Source organism: Lucilia sericata, unplaced genomic scaffold (genome assembly GCF_015586225.1).
Source record: "Lucilia sericata isolate MDLA Ls3-8-SP2 unplaced genomic scaffold, ASM1558622v1 Contig000531F_arrow, whole genome shotgun sequence".
In the NCBI taxonomy this organism is placed as follows: domain Eukaryota; kingdom Metazoa; phylum Arthropoda; class Insecta; order Diptera; family Calliphoridae; genus Lucilia; species Lucilia sericata.
Window position 1 is genome coordinate 240,282 of NW_023994543.1, and position 17,614 is coordinate 257,895.

The 17,614-nt window shown below is 30.9% G+C and overlaps 3 protein-coding genes across 3 annotated transcripts; all 3 read right to left on the reverse strand.

Annotated features, from left to right (window-relative positions):
- Positions 1-9,514: 9,514 nt before the first annotated feature.
- LOC119605911 (DC-STAMP domain-containing protein 2) lies at positions 9,515-14,102 on the reverse strand. Its single transcript, XM_037959260.1, has 11 exons — positions 13,786-14,102; positions 11,742-12,052; positions 11,415-11,675; positions 11,138-11,351; positions 10,921-11,074; positions 10,690-10,858; positions 10,134-10,442; positions 9,967-10,072; positions 9,826-9,900; positions 9,639-9,776; positions 9,515-9,578 (listed from the first exon to the last, which is right to left on the reverse strand). Exons 1-11 carry the CDS (start codon positions 14,100-14,102, stop codon positions 9,515-9,517), a joined length of 2,118 nt encoding a protein of 705 aa, XP_037815188.1.
- A 154-nt stretch (positions 14,103-14,256) lies between these two features.
- Positions 14,257-14,977, reverse strand: LOC119605903 (dual specificity protein phosphatase 19). Its single transcript, XM_037959251.1, has one exon. It carries the CDS (start codon positions 14,937-14,939, stop codon positions 14,340-14,342), a length of 600 nt encoding a protein of 199 aa, XP_037815179.1. The 5' UTR covers positions 14,940-14,977; the 3' UTR covers positions 14,257-14,339.
- On the reverse strand, positions 14,865-16,920 carry LOC119605902 (tRNA pseudouridine synthase-like 1). Its single transcript, XM_037959250.1, has 4 exons — positions 16,791-16,920; positions 16,604-16,732; positions 16,228-16,542; positions 14,865-15,405 (listed from the first exon to the last, which is right to left on the reverse strand). The coding sequence occupies exons 1-4, from the start codon at positions 16,835-16,837 to the stop codon at positions 14,961-14,963; spliced, it is 936 nt and encodes a 311-aa protein (XP_037815178.1). The 5' UTR covers positions 16,838-16,920; the 3' UTR covers positions 14,865-14,960.
- Positions 16,921-17,614: the final 694 nt, after the last annotated feature.

The following is a 17,614-nucleotide window of genomic DNA, read 5'->3' on the forward strand; positions in this document are numbered from 1 at the left end:
TAGTTGCTGTGCAACTTTAAATGTATGTTAAACTAACAAAAAATCCATGAAAAAATGTTTATTTAAATAAAACGAAAGGAATTTCGGGAAAAATTAACACACAATTTACACCAAAAGTATAAAAAACCACCAAATACGAAAAGTTTTAGGTTAAAGCAACATGTTGAAGTTAAATTAAGTCAAAAGAATTTTAATTGTCGAAGATCAATATTATTTTTAGCATCAATAAATTCTTTAGGATTTTCAACTAAATACTTAATTAGAATGTTATGAAGTTGATGGCATCAATCCAATTAATTATAGAGGATTCCGCAAAGTGGAACTAAAGTTTTGATGGTTTCAATATATTTAGATTATGTTGTTTCATCATGGAATTCTTTGCATGATACGAGGGTTGTTTTATAAAAGCAAACTTTAAGTCATAAAAATTAATTCTTGGCAACTTTTCTTTAGAAAATTGCTTGGATTCCAAACAAATTTTCTTAGGAAATAACTTTTTGTAAAAAAGTTGCTGGGTATCTAAACAAGTTTTCTTCACTTATAATCAAGTTTTCGTTAAAAATGATACTACAGTTCAAACTATAAAATAACCTCAATTATAGGCAAGTTTCCTTTTTAAAAATTTCTACAATTCTATGCAGCTTTCTTCAGAAAAGTTCCTTCAATTATTTGCAAATTGCTTTGGATTCAAAACAAGTTTTCTTTAGAAAGTTCCTTGGTAAACCTTCTTTAGAAATGTTGCTTGTATTTAAAGCATGTTTCCTTTAGAAAAGTATGGTTTATTGAGAAGAGTTGCTTGGTTTCATAGCATGTATTCTTCAGACAAGTTGTAAGTTTTCTTTAGAAATGTTGCTGGTATTCAAAGCAATAAAAGTTGCACGAAAGTTTTCTTTAGAAAAGTCCAACCAACAAGTTGCTTGGTAAATTTTCTTTAGAAATGTTGCTTGCATTTAAAGCAAGTTTACTTTAGAAAAGTTGCCTGGATTCTAGCATGTTTTCTAGAGAAAAGTTGCTGGGTGTCAAAGCTCTTCAGAAAAGTTGTATGGTTTCTAAGCAAGTTTTCTTTAGATATTTTGCTTGTATTCTAAGCAAGAAAAGTTGCCGGCATTCTAAGCAGGTTTTCTTTAGAAAAGTTTTGGATCCAAAGAAGTTTTCGTTAGAAGAGTTACTTATACTTTAAGAAAATTTTCTTTAGAAAAGTCCAACCCAGTTTCCTCTAAAAAGTTGCTAGAGTTTTGTTTATAACAGTTGCTTTAAATTTAAATACGATTTTTTTTAAATAGCTTAGATGTTGCTGGTGTTTTGTTTATAACAGTTGCTTGAAATTTATACAAGTTTTCTAAAAAAAAGTCAGCAAGTATTGCCTATATTATAAGCAATTGTAAGCTTTCTTTACTTTCTAGAATAGTATCCTGGATTTTAAGAAAGTTTTCTCTTAAAAGTTGCTTGATGTCATAGCAATTAGACGAGTTTCCTTAAGAAAAGTTTTGGATTCCAAACAAATTTTCATTGGAAAATAAGAAGAAAATAACATTTCTTTAAATAAAGTTGCTGGAATTTAAAGCAAGTTTTCTTTAAAAATGGTGCTTTAGTTGCTTGGATTTTAAGCAAAATATCTTTAAAAGTTGCATTGATTGTAAGCAGGTTTTGCAATTGTAAGTTTTCTTAAGAAAAGATGCCTGGATTCTTAGCAAGTCAAACAAGTTTCCTCTAGAAAAGTTTTGGGTTTCAAACAAGTTTTCATTGTAAAAGATTATAAGAAAGAGTTCTTTACAAAAGTTGGATTTAAAGTAACATTTCTTCAAAAAAAGTTTTCTTTAGAAATGGCGCTTTAGTTGCTTGCATTTTAAGCAAAATATCTTAACAAAAGTTGCATTGATGTCAGCAAATGTTGCCTATATTGTAAGCAATTGTAAGTTTTCTTTAGAAAAGTTGCCTTGATTTTAAGTTAGTTTTCTCTAAAGAGTTGCTTGGTGTCATAGCAAGTCAATCAAGTTTTCTTTGGAAAAGTTTTGGTTTTCAAACAATTTTTCATTGGAAAATATTATAAGAAAGTGTTCTTTACAAAAGTTGCTTGGTTTCTAAGCAGGTTTTCTGTAAAAAGCTTGGTAAGTTGGCAAGTTTTCTTTAGAAAAGTTTTGGAGTCAAAATAAGTTTTCATTGAAAAATTTTATAAGAAAGTTTTCTTTACAAAAGTTGCTTAAAAGTAAGTATTCTTTATAAATAAGTTGCTGGCATTTAAAGCAAGTTTTCTCTAGAAAAGCTGCTTGGATTCCTCTCTAAAAAAGTCACTTGGTTTAAAAGCAAGTTATTTAATGTCTAAGCAAGTTTTTTTTAATAAATGTTACTTGGTTTCTAAACAACTTTTCTGATACAAAAGTTGCTAAGACTCTAAACAAGTTTTCTTTATAAAAGTTGCTAGCATTTAAAGTAGATTTTCTTCAGAAAAGTAAATTTAGATATGAAGTAAGGTCTCTATAGAAAAGTTGCTTGGTTTCAAAGAAAGGTCACTATAGAAAAATTGCTTGAGCTCTAAGCAAGTTTTCGGTCTTGGATTCTAAGCATAATTTATTTAGTGCCGGTTCACACTTTTGACTTTGTGTGTGAGAACGAAATCTCCCACACACAAATTCAAAAGTTTCCCAAATAAGTTTTCCTGTGTGAATCGGAATATAGAAAACTTGCTTGTGGACTCTGAACTGTTTCTTTATGAATGTTGCTTCAACTTTAATGAAGTTTGCTTTAAAAGTGTTGCTTGGGTTTTCAGCAATTTTATAAAAGTTTTTTTTCAGAGAAGTTGCTTGGATTTTCTTAAGAAAAGCCTTTATAAAAGTAAAAAGTTTTCTGTAAAAAAATTTCTTAGATTATAAGCAAGTTTTCTTTAGAAAACATGCTTGAATTCTTAACAAGTTTTCTTTAGTAAAATTGCCTCAATTCTAAGCAATTTGAAATTGCTCATATCAAACTGTATTCCTACTTTTTAAAACCTTGTTTAGAATTATGTTAATAAAACTTAAAAATTATATCTAATTCTTATCCTAATGCCACATTTAGATTATAATTAAGGACGGTTTCAAATTTCTACTCTCACACCTTAAGGCCTTCGATACGGTACACTTTAAAGTGCTAGGGATTAAGTTTCTAAGAATTTAAACAACTTCAACCTTTTCTAAAAAAAAAAATAACTCGAAATTCAAGACAAAAGTTTAACTCTATAGAAATTCCATAGATAATACTCCTCTGTGTGTTCTAAATAAAAAAAAAAATATTACAAATGATCATCATAATATTTTCTTTTAATAAATTTTCTTATTGACAAACATTATTTAATTTATTAATTTATTCTAATAAAATAACCCAAAAAGTAAGGTGGTCTTTTATAATTTTATAGTTTTTTAAAATGTATTTCTATTCTTGAAAATGAAAATCCCCCTTGTCATTTATTGTACCAGTATGAGTGTTTATCTACAGAAAGTTAAATTAGAAATTTATGTTTGTCATAAAGGTGTAACAATGGGATCACTTATTAATGGGTCTTTTAACTAAGAAAACCTGGGTTTTTCACTTTGATAAAGAAAAACGCTTCCTATTGTTTACTTTCTATTGTTTGTTTCTAGATCTTTCTTTTATCATTTCAAATGAGACACTAATTTCTTTTGATCTCTATTGTTGGAGATTTGTTATCAGTTTTTTTTTAACATTTAATTTTTTATGGATTTTTAATAAATTTTATGGTTAAATATTTAAAATTAGTTCAATACTTAAGTGATCAGAAGAATTTTATTATTCATTTAAGTTTATAATATGATGGATAATAATGGGCGTTGGGTTTAAGTTAAGCTGAGAAAGAAAAAGAGTTAAGTAGAGGATTTAGCTGTAAATCTATTTTAAAATCATGTTTGTAACGGTTAAGAATAGAACTAACAATAGGTTATATATTCGGGATTAAGTAATAATTTAGCGGAATAGAGGAAATACTTATAATTTGTTAATACAAGTAATTTAAGTTAACTAAAAGATAATATAGAGTTATAATTTTCAAGGGCTAGTTTTTGCTTTAAAGCTTAGTTTCAAAAACAAACTAATTTTGGTCTAATTTAAACACAGTTTAAACTGCAATTATACTATTAATCTTGATTCATTATTAGAAAGTTTTTGTTTCACATTATAATAATTTCCTTTAAATAATTTAAAAAGCCATTCTCTTTTTAATTTCTTAATATTTTCTTAAATAAACTGAAAGTAAATTCATTCACTTATTAAATCGCTAAAACGTGAGAAATTACAAAAAACTAAAAAATTTAATAATGGCGTTTACAAGCTATAGTTTCTTTCTTAAGAAATTTAATTCTGAATGATTACGTTTTCTTTAATATTTTCTTATATTTTACCATTACTATTACTTATTAAAGTGGAAAAAAATTGTATTAATCTAGTAAGAAAAGTAAATCGATATTCAAGATTCATTTTAGTGTTATTTGCTTGAAAGATTATAATAAAAATAAAAAGATTTCAAATATTTTTACACCTCAGAGATTGTTGAATGAATTTTACAAATTGACACGTTTCAAAATGTTTGTAATTGTAGTTATTGCACAGTGTTTCACGCCAGAAGCATGAATGAAATGTGGATCATTGCAATTTAATTTCAGATATTGCAGCAAAAATTCTTTGAAATGTAACAAAAAATTGCTTTTGTTAAGCAGAGACTTGGGATACCTTTTAAACAAGTGTTTGTACTGTATTATACGAGGGTTGTATCGCCAAAGAAAACTAAGTTAACCAAGCGAAAACTTATTTAGAATTCAAGCAACTTTTCTAAAGGAAATCCAAGAAACTTTTATAAAGCAACTTTTCTTGGAAATGCTCATCATCCAAGCAACTTTTCTAAAGAAAGCTTGTTTACAATCCAAGAAACTTATCTATAATAATATCTAAATAAAACTTTTCTGGAGAAAGATTGCTTAGAATCCTAAAAACTTATCTTATTTGCTTAGGATCTTAGAAGTTTTTTGAAAGCAAACTTGCTAATAGTCGATGCAACTTTTCTAAAGAAGAGTCAAAGCAACTTTTGGGAAGAAAACTTTCATACAACCCAAGCAACTTTTGTAGACAAAACTTGCTCAACATCCAAGCAACTTTTCTAAAGTTAACTTGCATAGAATCTAAGAAACTGTTTTAAAGGAAACTTGCTGTAGTCCATGCTACCTTTTTAAAGCAAACTTGCTTAAAATCCAAGCAACTTTTGTAAAGAAAACTTATCTTACTTACTTAGCATCTTAGCAGAAGCAAACTTGCTAATAGAGGATCCAACTTTTCTAAAGAAAACATGTGTAAAGTCAAAGCAACTTTTGGAAAGAAAACTTTTATACAATCTAAACAACTTTTGTAAACAAAACTTGCTCACGATCCAAGCAACTTCTAGAAGAAATTTTGTTAAGATCCAAAGGAACTTTTGGAAAACTTGATTCCAGAAACTTTTGTAAACAAAACTTGCTCACGATTCAAGCAATTCCTAGAAGAAAACTTGTTAAGCGTCCAAGGAACTTTTGGAAAGAATACTTGATTCAAGCAACTTTTATAAACAAAACTTGCTCACGATCCAAGCAACTTCTAGAAGAAAACTTGTTAAGCGCCAAAGGAACTTTTGGAAAAAAACTTGATTCAAGCTACTTTTGTAAACAAAACTTGCTCACGATCCAAGCAACTTCTAGAAGAAAACTTGTTAAGCTCCAAAGAAACTTTTGGAACGAAAATTTGATTTAAGCAACTTTTGTAAACAAAACATGCTCACGATATAAGCAACTTCTAGAAGAAAACTTGTTAAGCTCCGAAGAAACTTTTGGAAAGAAAACTTAATTCAAGCAACTTTGGTAGAATCAAAGAAACTTTTCTACCGTATACTTGTTTATAATCCAAGCAACTTTTGTGAAGAAAACTTGCTTAAAATCTAAACAGCTATTGTAAAGAAAACTTGCTTTCAATACTTGCTTGCTTAGAATCCCAGCAATTTTTATAAAGAAAAGTTGCTTAGAATCCAAACAACTCTTCTAAAAATTGTTTTCAATACAATAAACTTTTGTAAAGTAAACATGATTAGAATCCATGCAACTTTTGTAAAAAAAAAACTGTTTACAATCCAAGCAACTTTTTTGAAGAAAGCAATTTTTATAAAGAAAAGTTGCTTGGAATCCAAACAACTCTTCTAAAAATTATAAGCTTAGAATACAATCTTACAGCGAAAGCAACTTTTTTAAAGATAACTTGCGGTCCAAGCAAATTTTCTAATACAAGCTTGCATAGAATCCAAGCAACCTTTTTAAAGGAAAATTGCTCCTAATTGAAGCAACTTTTATTATGAAAGCTTACTTAAAATTCAAGCTATAGTTTTAAAAAACTTGCTTAGAAATCATACAACTTTCCCTAGAATCTAAGCAACTTTTCTAAAGAAAACTCGCTTAAAATCTAGCCTCCAAGATCTTATTAAGTAAAAATTGTTAAATTTAACTTTTAGAAATCTATTTATTTACTGTTGCCGCAGTATTTGTATTTTTGAACTCTTCAAAATAACTAAATTATTCTTTGAATTTTGCAAATATTTGCAAAATAATGCAAATACTTAGATAATTAAATGTGTTTGGAGAGGAATTAAATTTCATACTCATGTGCCATAAAAACTATCTTTAAAATCCATAAAATGCTTTTGATACAAAAACGGCAGGCAGCTGTTATTGACTCTGCTACTGTTTGTATAACAATTGTTAAAATAAATATAAAAATCACTGTTTCATCTGCTACACCATGTACCTTGTAAATTAAAAAATTTAAACAAGATGTATAAGACTTTTAGTTACAAGAGGCCTAATAACCAACAAAAAGTACAAAAGAGAAAAAATGATGAAAAAATATGAATTGTACATTATTACAGGAAATGGTGTATAACACTGTATAAATGTTACTCTCTTTATCGTTATGTCCCTTTGCCACTATTGTGTTTGCATGACAAACATTAACAACTATTGTGATCCAATTATAACACTTTGCATTTCCGTATTTTATTCAAACAGACAGCTGTGTTTTCTTCTCGTTTTCGAGTTGAAAAGGCAAAGATTGCTAAGGGATCTGCAATATTTATGACAATACAATAGGGAAAATTCACTATTGAATTTGAAATTGACACAATTAAAAGGGAACAAAAATTGTTAAGGTCATTTACTAATAGATTTGTAATAATTGTGATGTACATGTAACTTAATACTAATCAATTATAAGTAAATTAAATTAACACCTTTTTTAATAAAAATAGGGGACTAGGGATTGAATTGCTATTGCAAAAATGAAAATACATAGAAGCATTTAATTCGATGGAGCTATCATGAAGGAAATGTAACTCCTCTCGTAATTAAATTTGAGATTTTCAATAATGCTTTAAAAAAGTTAAAGGAAGCAAATGCATCATAATTTCAAACCAATAAGAGACTTTGAATTGATTAAGGTTTATCAATAGGTGGTATACTCGTATATATTTCAACATATCCGGACCTTTTTCAGAACAAGTACCAGATATAACTCGAGGTCCAAAGACATAAAAGACCGTCTAAATTAGGGAGGAATAACAATTTTAAATCACAAGCTTATCAATACCAGAGTACTCAAAGTTTAATCAATTTGTGTTATCATATAATTGGGAAGAAGATTATGATCCTTAGCGACTACTTGATGAAGTCAATATAATCTAAACATCACTGATTCTATGACTTGGTAAACTTACTGACCCTACATAATATGACAATTGTTTCGGATTGTCTACAATTACTACAAAAGATTTTAGAATGGGGAGACAATTAGTAGCGTTCTCTTCCAACACCTCAAAAAAAGAGCTTAAAGCAAGCTTCTAAATCAGAGTTTGATCCGTTTAACAGTATGAACGTTTGATTGGGGTATGTAATAGGTCTCTTAGAGTGGGCTTTGGGAAGGTTCGAGAAGCTGTCTGCCTGCAGTGCAGCGAGGTTTAACTCATCCGGAAGATGGAGATCAAGAACATATGGAAACGCTAAGATTTTAGGCCTACTACCTGCAATCTTGAACCAACCATACGAGTATATTACCTAACACACGGACTCTGATAGAGTTTCCTTCCAGGAGAGAATGGTGTAGCGGTAACATACCGAGCGAATGTAGCACCAAAATATTTACAGATGGTTCTAAATGCGGTGTTGGTTCTGGTGTCTTCTGTGTATAAGCTGGGGTAAGTATATCTCACCGTCTTCCCAACAACTGTAGTATATTTTTGGCTGAAATATTTGCGACAATGTCAGCCTATAGGGTACTACATGACCTCAATATTCGCGGCAATATAAGAATATTTATCGATAGTTAAGCTAAACTCTCTAGCTAAACTCTTCCCTATTAGTTAGACAATGCAAGAAGGATCTGTTAAGGCTAAGGGGTCGCTTGTCTGATATTACCCTTGCTTGGGTCCCTGCGCATAGTGACTATTATGGAGATGAACAGGCAGATGAACTTGCCAGAATGGGATCTGTTCTTGACATTTCCAACGTCATTTAAGTAGCAACTTCGTTAGGTTTTATTAAGAGCAGTATCCTCCGATTCTTTAAAAGGTTGAAAATAGGTGGAATAACCTAGAGACAGGACCAAGTTATTTTGGCCCTCCTTCAATGAGAAACGCACAAGACACCTTATAAACACTGGGTGTTAGGCAGACATGCAAATCGGCTTGGGCTCATTTTTAATGAACACTGTCGCAGTTGCAAAGACAATGAATTCCCAACTCTGGCCGTTAAGAGAAACTTTATTCTTGGCAATTACTTCATATCCAAGCTCTGTGAGATATCTGGGTCAAAGCTAAATGATATCTTGAGATTTCTCCCAGCTACTGGCTATACAATACTACATCTGACGAGAGGAGTGGTTTGGTCAAAAAGGAGGCTATTCGTGCGCAATAAACTATCGGTCTATATATATTGGTGAACATTCCAATCGTTTAGTTTTTAAACCTGATAGTTCCCGAACTTATATACAAAAGCTATAAAAATAAGGATACGATTTATCATGTTCTCAAAGATTTTAGATGTGTAATTGCTTCTGATTCCGGTCCTAAAGGATCTGATAAGGCAGACGTCAGGAATACGAAGGATTTCATTAATTTTCAAGATTGTTTTAGAGTCCAGAATCTGGACTCGCAAAAATTTTTAAAATTAATATCGAAGTTATAAAAACACCACCACGAAACCTCACTTTACCTTAATAAGGTTGACTACAGAGTGGGCGCTACAAGCAATGCGAAGCTTTGCGCTGCAAACCTGTCCTTGTGTTTTCCTATGTTTCAAGTCAGAGTGAAAGCGAAACTTGATGCGAGAAAACACAAGCAAAAGCTTGTAGCTCCCACTCTGTAGTCAACCTAAGATATTCCCAAAGAATCTTTTTAAATCTAACAGTGACAATCATACATTTGATTTATTGAAGAATTTTATAGGAAAAAAAAACGATTTTTTTATAAAGCACAATACTCATCGGTTTCATCATAATGAATGGCATCAGGGTCATCCGAAGAATCTCTACAGAAATTAAAAAAAAAGTCAATAATTTTCGAAAATCAAAGACAACTTCAAACTTACTCAACTTCCGAGATATCACTAAAATCTCCATATTCTACAGGATTATTACAAAGACAACACATGCTTAAGGATTCTTTAAAACAATTCTTACAATAAATAGCCGAACAGCCCACAGTTTCACATTTTTTACGTAGGTCACTAAAGTAAAATAATAAATTTTCCTCCCATCAATAAATATCATAATTACCTATCTAAAGGAATGCCACACAATATACATTTATCTTTGGATCTTTGGCCCAATATAAAACGACATATGCAATACCTTTAATATTAAAACAAATATAAAAAATCTGAAAATCTAGTAAAAACAACAAAGACTTCGACTTACTGATCTGTTTGAGCCCTTAACCAATCCAAACAGGAAACATTATCTATAGTGGAATTCTTTTTAAATAACAAACGAGCCTTACGTCGAGCCAATTTGAAGAAGGACACTTTAAAGAATAACAAAATTATATATTTTCTGCATTTGATATATTTTTAAGAGAATCTTACTTCTTTTGAGTAGAATTTTACTGTGTAACCAAGCTGCTCTTTGTCTTGCCACCTCTGGATAATACAAACGCATTACTATATGCCTTAATCTGAGACCATAGGGTTGACAAAATAGAAAAATCCAAGCCGTTATTATAATCATTGTTATTAAATAGTAATAGGCATAATATGGAGTCCTAGGATTTGGCAGACATGTTTTCGAGTCCATGGTATAGTTTTGTGATATTGGTTCGAAGGCATGTACAATGCCACGAAATATTTCTCCAACAAAACCACCACCTTCGACCTCTACGGTAATATAGGGAGGAACTAACATTTGAAAGTAAGGTTATAATTAGTAAAAACTTAGTCTATGGACTTCCGACGTTTATGAAGCTTAGGGCGGAGCTGTCAAAAAAACCAATCAATGTCATTATGGGTTTTTAATGCCAAAGTTATGGGCTTCGATATTCGATCTAAACGATGACATTCGATTTCATTGGTTAAAACCAATTCCTACATTGTTAGGATCCTGACAACCCCGAATCTTTTATAAATTATTAAGATTTTACTATACCTTCAAATCCCAATTCCTTATGACCATAAAACGAAATCATTGCCAAAATCCAAAATAGACAATAATCGGCAAAACAAATACAAAACAATTGAATAGTTGAAATAATTAAGAACATACTGGATTGAGCAATACCCAGCCATTCCTGTTTAGTAAGCCGGCAATCGGTAAGCTATAAACCATTTTATGGAGATAAAAAGAATATTAACCCCAGAAAATATCTACAACTCATACCCCTGGATATTTAAAGCTTTCGGTAAATGTTAAAGGTAAAACCGTTTCCATTTGTAAAGATTTGCGTTTCTCATCGATTTCTAAAAATTCATTAGTTATATAATTATTTTGATAGCCCAGATTGTGAATATATTTCAAGCGAAAGTAAATGGCTCTAGAAGGAAGTTAAACTCCATAAAAATTTTATCCCAAAAGTTTTAGATTTCAATTCCCTTACTTTATAACAATCACTATCAATAAGACCAGACTCATCAAATCCAACCAACCGAATATTAAAACAAAGGTTCTCATTTTCCTGTGTATATCCGCCATTATATCCGTTTTAACTTGTTGCAATTCCTTGGAAGTTGTAGTTTGAAAATAAAAATCATGATCAAATGTTATAGAAACATCGAATAATTTCTTAATTTCCCCCACAAAAGCAGCCAATTCTGTAAAGTCCAATAACTCTTGTAATAATATCATAAACTTAATTAATTCTTGTAAACACCTACTTTCCATAACTTTCGCAATAATGGCATAATTAACGAAATCCACTAACACACATATAACATCCACAATTTTGGCGGTATAGCAAAGCATTGAAAAGACATGGGTAACACGACAAATGCCCTTGATAGGACCCAATTTGGCACGACAATCTTGCATGGCAAGTTTTGAGATATCCATACAACGTTCATAGGGTGTACCAAATTTAGTATTACACATTTTCACAATATTCTCTAGCCAGGCGAAAGCGTTCTTAATGCTAGCTACTAAAATTTTAATTGAGATCTTAAGTATCTTTTGTTTTGAATGGTTTTCGGAGTAAAAATACCTACATATAATTATTACCAGTTCCTCGATTCTTAATAAAACAACTTGTACTTTTTTAAGGACATTTCTCAAATCGTTTATGGCATTGCGTATGGCTTCTTTAATGGCTACTAAGGGTTTTTTGAGTGCATCCAACATTTCACTTAGCGCTTCTTTTAATTGCATTTGACCACATGTTAGACTTGTTACCATTACATCTATATTATGAAAGATATTTACTGTGGGACCAGTAGCGGCCAGGAAAAATCCCACGGCTATTATTACTGAACGTCCTTTGGAACTGCATAAAATGGGTATTGCCAAGGTAACGGTACACCTGTAACCATTGGGCGGAAGAATGTTATAAAGTTAAGATATATTCCGATCGAGAATGTGTTACTTAAAAACGCTAACACATCTAGACTCAAGCTGAAAGACTCATGGAGAAAGAAGTGAAAGATAACTGAAAAAAAGGAATATCGCGGTCAAATCACTTACAACATTATATGGGCATTACAATTTTTAAAGTAGAAAAAGTAGTTAAGAAACTTTTTAAATACAAACGTCGCCAATGACAGAGTCTCACTTAATGTTAAAAAGACAAACGTTTTAGACTCCAAATACACCAAGGAGTGAAACCTAAACCAGCTTGAGATTCCCAATTCAAAGGAAAAGGAACAATTGCTGATTTTATGTGTCTTTGGTTTTTGTACATGGACTTTCGGAAATCTGATGATCTTTGATATTACGTAAACTACTATTGTTGTGGTTCCAAAAAGGAATGCAAGAGTGCGGACAGATTACAAGTTGGTAAAATAATCATTTACGGGTCGGATATTGAAACGTGCAATGGTTACTATATCCTATAAGACCGAGTTAACGATTCTGAGAGATTACAAAAAGCTTATATTGATCGAACATTGAAACTAGCGTTAGTCTAAATGTCCTTAAACACACTTATCAATATGATATAAGACTTTTATTTTATTGGTCCATCTAAAGGAACAGGGGCTCGGATGATGTGGGATATAAAGGTAGGGTGGGGTATTAAAAGAACATTTTTGCCAGAACGAGTAGAGTAGGAAGAACGGAGTTATTGCGTTTACGTGTCAATCATGTGCGAAAACCAGCGTTACTTAGAAGTTGGAATAGTTAACTTAACTCTCTGACGATATCGCCATGACATGAGTTAACAGTAGAATAAGAGCTCTTCGCAGACATTCGATCGATATCTTGTTCGGTACGAACGAAGAAGGAGAAGGCGAAAACCAGGAAGCAAATTTTGGTCTTTTAACCTTCACCGTAAGCGATAGGCACATAGTTGAAAAACACTGACATAGGGTAACAAGGTTTGAAAGAACCTCCGGTAGAGTTTAGTGTAATTCCAGATGCTATTTTCATCGAAAAACATAAGGTGGTAATGCCGTCCACGGGGAAGAAACTCAAAAGAGTATGCCGAAGCAATCATGTCATTGGAATAATAAATTTAAGGCACTAATAGAGGTAAATAGGGCAGATAAACTACCAGTCGGTCTTCTTAGTGGTCAATGAGATCAATGAGATCTTAGTTGTCAATGAGATCACTAAGAGATAATGTTCTGAAAATGATCAGATTCATTGAATTCCCGTTTGCAGCTTCTAAGAGTCTGAATAGTCATATATAAGCAGCTGTCGTCAATCAGTTTAAATATGAGTACCGATGTATGGCAGTTGATTGACGAAATTTACGTCTTCAGAGGTTACTCGAAGATATAACCTCCAAATCTGCAGACTAGGTTTAGGGCATAAAAATTGTGAAAACAGATATTAACTTCCTCCTGGCACCATGGTACAACGGTACTCAGATTAAAGAATATGGTTTATTTCCACTACAACTGGATTTTCACATCATCGGGACCCGTTTTCAAATCGTCCAAAGATTACAACTCATACACCAATGTACCAAACGATAGTTTTTCTCCAAGGAAGAGCTGTGAACAACAGCGGAACTGTTGCAACAAAACTTTAAACAATTACGTTATCAAGCCACCATGAGAACTACTCTGTAACCCTTGAGTCTCTTCTTCTTACCTTACTTCCATACTATAGGATAAAAGCAATACGATAAATCCAATAACAATGAAACAAATCCAACGTAATGTATTCAATTCCTCTTTCGTAACATAATTGTACCAAATTATAGTTAAAATAATGCCAAAAACGTAACCAAAGAATACCAAATTAAGAGCTTTCTTAATTGGTATGCCGCTATCTATGATTTTACGAAATATACGACCGAAAAATGTTTCCTTAACTTTTTTGTTGTCTTGATTTTTGGTATTAGCATTATCCGATTGTTCTGGCACATCCATCTTCCACTTTTTAGAAGAATCTTGTTGCCGTTCCATTTTATTTTAATGGGGAATCAATTTAAAATTGCTATTTGTTTAAAACTTGGTTTTCTATGTTTTGAAATTCAAAAAATAGTAGAATAATAACCCAGCAAACAAAGCTATAAAAACTAACAAAAGTGAGTAATACAACTTCAATTTAAGGGTTTAATATAAAAACATTTTAGTATATTTAATTGAACAGCTTAGTATATTTAACCTTAAGTTAATTTTATAATTATTAATAATCTGAACTTAATTTTTAAATCCTTTTAGTTGTTTCAAAAATCCAGCATTGGGCTGTATACACTCTCTTTGTGATTTAACCTGTTTATAGGCCATATCGAAATCCATGTTGTGAAATTGCATTAGATATGCAATAACTATAGTGGCAGATCTAGAAACTCCGGCATTACAGTGTACCAAAATACGGCCATTAATTAAACGAACGGCTTCAATAAAATCAAAAGCTTTTGATAAAATTCCCTGCTCCTTTAAATTGGTCTCTGGTAAATCCAAACAGGGTACATAGAGCTTTTTCAAGCTAGAGGGTAAATCCTCTAGAGGAGGACATTCAATGCCAATACTTAAAATGTGTGTTAATTTATATTCCTTAATGTTTTCCATATTCACAGCATCCTGAGAACCCAAATAAAGAAAATTGTTCAAAATTTGAGCTGGTTTAAAGTCTGGCTTTGTATCCACTACAAAACCATAGATGGGGGTGGTATTAAGTTTTTCTGTTACATGGGTGGTAGAATTTTCAATGAAACGTTCACCCGTGGTAGTGGTTATAACAGTATTACAAGCCTTTAGTTTGGTTTTCTTTTGTTTTAATTCTTCAAGAAAACTCATTTTGTTAAAATTACTTCTTTTTTATTCTTTGAACTGCAAATCTTTTTCGTTATAATGCACACGACTTAAATACAAACCGAAGGCTGGTGCCAAAAGAATACGTGGATCCCAATTATGTTTAGAGGGTATAGTTAACATTTCATATAAACCCTTTTCAGTTATACGATTTGTAGCCACCGCTACAAGAGCACCCACCATACGTCTTACTTGTTTGTAGATAAACGATCTAGCTTTTATTTCTATATCCCAATAGTTAAAATACTCTTCCGCTAATTTGGCATTGGGACCTATGGCTGCTGTTTTTCCAGGTCGTATATTAATTTCATCAATACTTCGTACCGTAAACATGGGATGATCACGTGATGGACTTTTCTGGCGACTTACCGACATAAATGTACGAAAATCATGACGACCCAAGAGCATGCGCGATGCTTCTTTTAGGCGTTCAATGTCGAAAGCTCCATTTCTGGAAATTAAATTGTTTTTATGTGATAGTTTTTCAAGATTTTATTGGACGTTAAAATAATTTTGTTATTGATGGATGAATTCAGCATGGAAAAGTTATTGAATGTTATAAAGCAAATGAAAATGTTGTTTGTTTTCGTAAGGATAAAGGAACTGTTATGGTTGGTTTTAGTGATATATTAAGAGGAATGATAGCCTTAAAGGGGTATGAATGATGGCCTTATAAGGGTAACTTGGTAATATTTAAGCTTTTTTACAATGTGACACTCAAGTCGCCTAAATCAACTTTAATTTTTCGAAGTTATATAAAATTATAAGTATTTTTTAAAAAATTTCGAAAATTCGAACATAAAATAGAATAAGTTTTAAACCTGTTATAATTTTGGGTAAAAATCCTTAAAAAATTATGAGAAATTTTATAACAATACAAAATTTTAGCAAAAAATTCATAAAAATATAAAATTTATCAAAATATGTCCTAAAAATCAAAAGTTTTATCTATAATTCGTATACATGGTCCATGATCAATATTCTTTGTAGAATGTATTAATAGCTGTATGTGTTTGTATTACAAAACAATATTGCGGATTTCCACAGATCTATGATAAAAAGTCTTCAAAATACTTAATTATCTTTTTTGGGACTTTCTAATGGATTTCACAAAAATCAATATTATTAGTTACTCTAACAACACTACATTGATCACCGAACAAAAAACTTGCACCTAAATCACTTCCCAACATTAGAATCTTTTAAAAATCACGGATTATATGAATATGAAGTGCATGACAATGGGAAAATAAAACAAAAAAATTTTACTTACTGCAAAAAATAACAGCGATCTAATTCTTCAACTGGTAAATAGGCTTCAAAATTTCTATTTTTCAAACCTTCAGACTCAGTGATACCTTCTTTGGCCACAGCAAGTCGGTACAAATAAGTTCTAGCCAATGCGTCGTAACGACAATGAAAAGTGTCAGGTACAATTCTACTATTTAGAACACGTATAGCCAAATTCTGTTTATCTAAAGTACGATTTAAAACTCCCACCATAGACTTAACATCATAAGGATTACCATCATAGCGCTGTAAGTCTACATGCAGAGTCGAATGTAAAGCATGGACACCCGCATCAGTTCTACGCAAAATACATTAAATTACACAATGAATACTTTGTTTAGCAAAAAACGAAAACTTACCTACTTGATAATACCGTCTGTATTTCATTAACCGGTCTAAAGACACCCAGTGCCAATTCTATGCAGCCTTGTATTGTTGTGGTGTCCAAACGTGCCTCCTCTAATTTATTTACTGTTTTTTGTATGCCTCTAATGGAATAAATAAATGTTTTATTTATAAATATTTTGTTTTTATAGAAAAACTTACCGAAATCTTGTTCCAATATAGGAAATTTCTAATAAATAACGATTCATTTTGTAAAATTACTTTTAAACATGTGGAATTGGTTATTTAGTGATGTAAGGTTTTTGAGTTGTTGTTGCCGCCGTTTTAATGATGTAAACAAAAGACAGCTGTTGCTAAGTTCATACAAAAAGTCGATCTTTCGACTTTTCAAATATTTGTTACTCAATTTTAAACCTTTTAAAAAAAGTATTATAAATATTCTTGTTTTCGACATTATTGGTGTATTTTTTCTTAAAAAAATCTTTAAAAGTTCTATTAATTTTTTTTTTCAAAATTTACGATTTTATCAGAAAATTTTCGATTAATTTTGACTTTTTGAAATTTAAAAAAAAAAATTCTGTTTATAAATTTTATCTTTTTTAAAAAATTTCTATAAATCAAAAATGTATCCCTTTTTAGAAAATGTTCGACAAATTTTCACTTTTATGTTAATAGTGTGTCTAGTCTGTCAGACCAGAGGTTTTGGTTTCGATTCTTCGGATTTAATGTAACATACATTCTTTATAAATACTAATGTTCATTAATTAATACAACATTAATACCATGAATTAGACTATACTTTTGGGCGCCACTACTCTATAGACTAGACCATAAACTTGCCTAAAAACAATAACCTATTCTATAGAATAAGCTTTAAACAAGTCCATAGACTAAGCTTGCAACTATTCTAGATATATATAGTTTTTTTAGGTTATGTCTGATTATAAATATAAGAACAAAAATCTTAATCATAAATTTTTATGAAATGAATAATTATTGTCATAACATCAGACTTCCATTTTAAC

What these genes read in the sequence shown, in the direction of transcription:
- LOC119605911 (XM_037959260.1), bottom strand. Translation starts at nt 14,102, where the DNA reads ATGGAACGGCAACAAGATTCTTCTAAAAAGTGGAAGATGGATGTGCCA. An exon ending in GGAACTGGTAATAATTATAT is followed by an intron (nt 11,676 to 11,741) that starts GTAGGTATTTTT and finishes TTAAAATTTTAG; the next exon opens with TAGCTAGCATTAAGAACGCT. An exon ending in TATTGCGAAAGTTATGGAAA is followed by an intron (nt 11,352 to 11,414) that starts GTAGGTGTTTAC and finishes TGGACTTTACAG; the next exon opens with AATTGGCTGCTTTTGTGGGG.
- LOC119605903 (XM_037959251.1), bottom strand. Translation starts at nt 14,939, where the DNA reads ATGAGTTTTCTTGAAGAATTAAAACAAAAGAAAACCAAACTAAAGGCT.
- LOC119605902 (XM_037959250.1), bottom strand. Translation starts at nt 16,837, where the DNA reads ATGAATCGTTATTTATTAGAAATTTCCTATATTGGAACAAGATTTCG. An exon ending in TATATTGGAACAAGATTTCG is followed by an intron (nt 16,733 to 16,790) that starts GTAAGTTTTTCT and finishes TTATTCCATTAG; the next exon opens with AGGCATACAAAAAACAGTAA. An exon ending in CAGACGGTATTATCAAGTAG is followed by an intron (nt 16,543 to 16,603) that starts GTAAGTTTTCGT and finishes TATTTTGCGTAG; the next exon opens with AACTGATGCGGGTGTCCATG.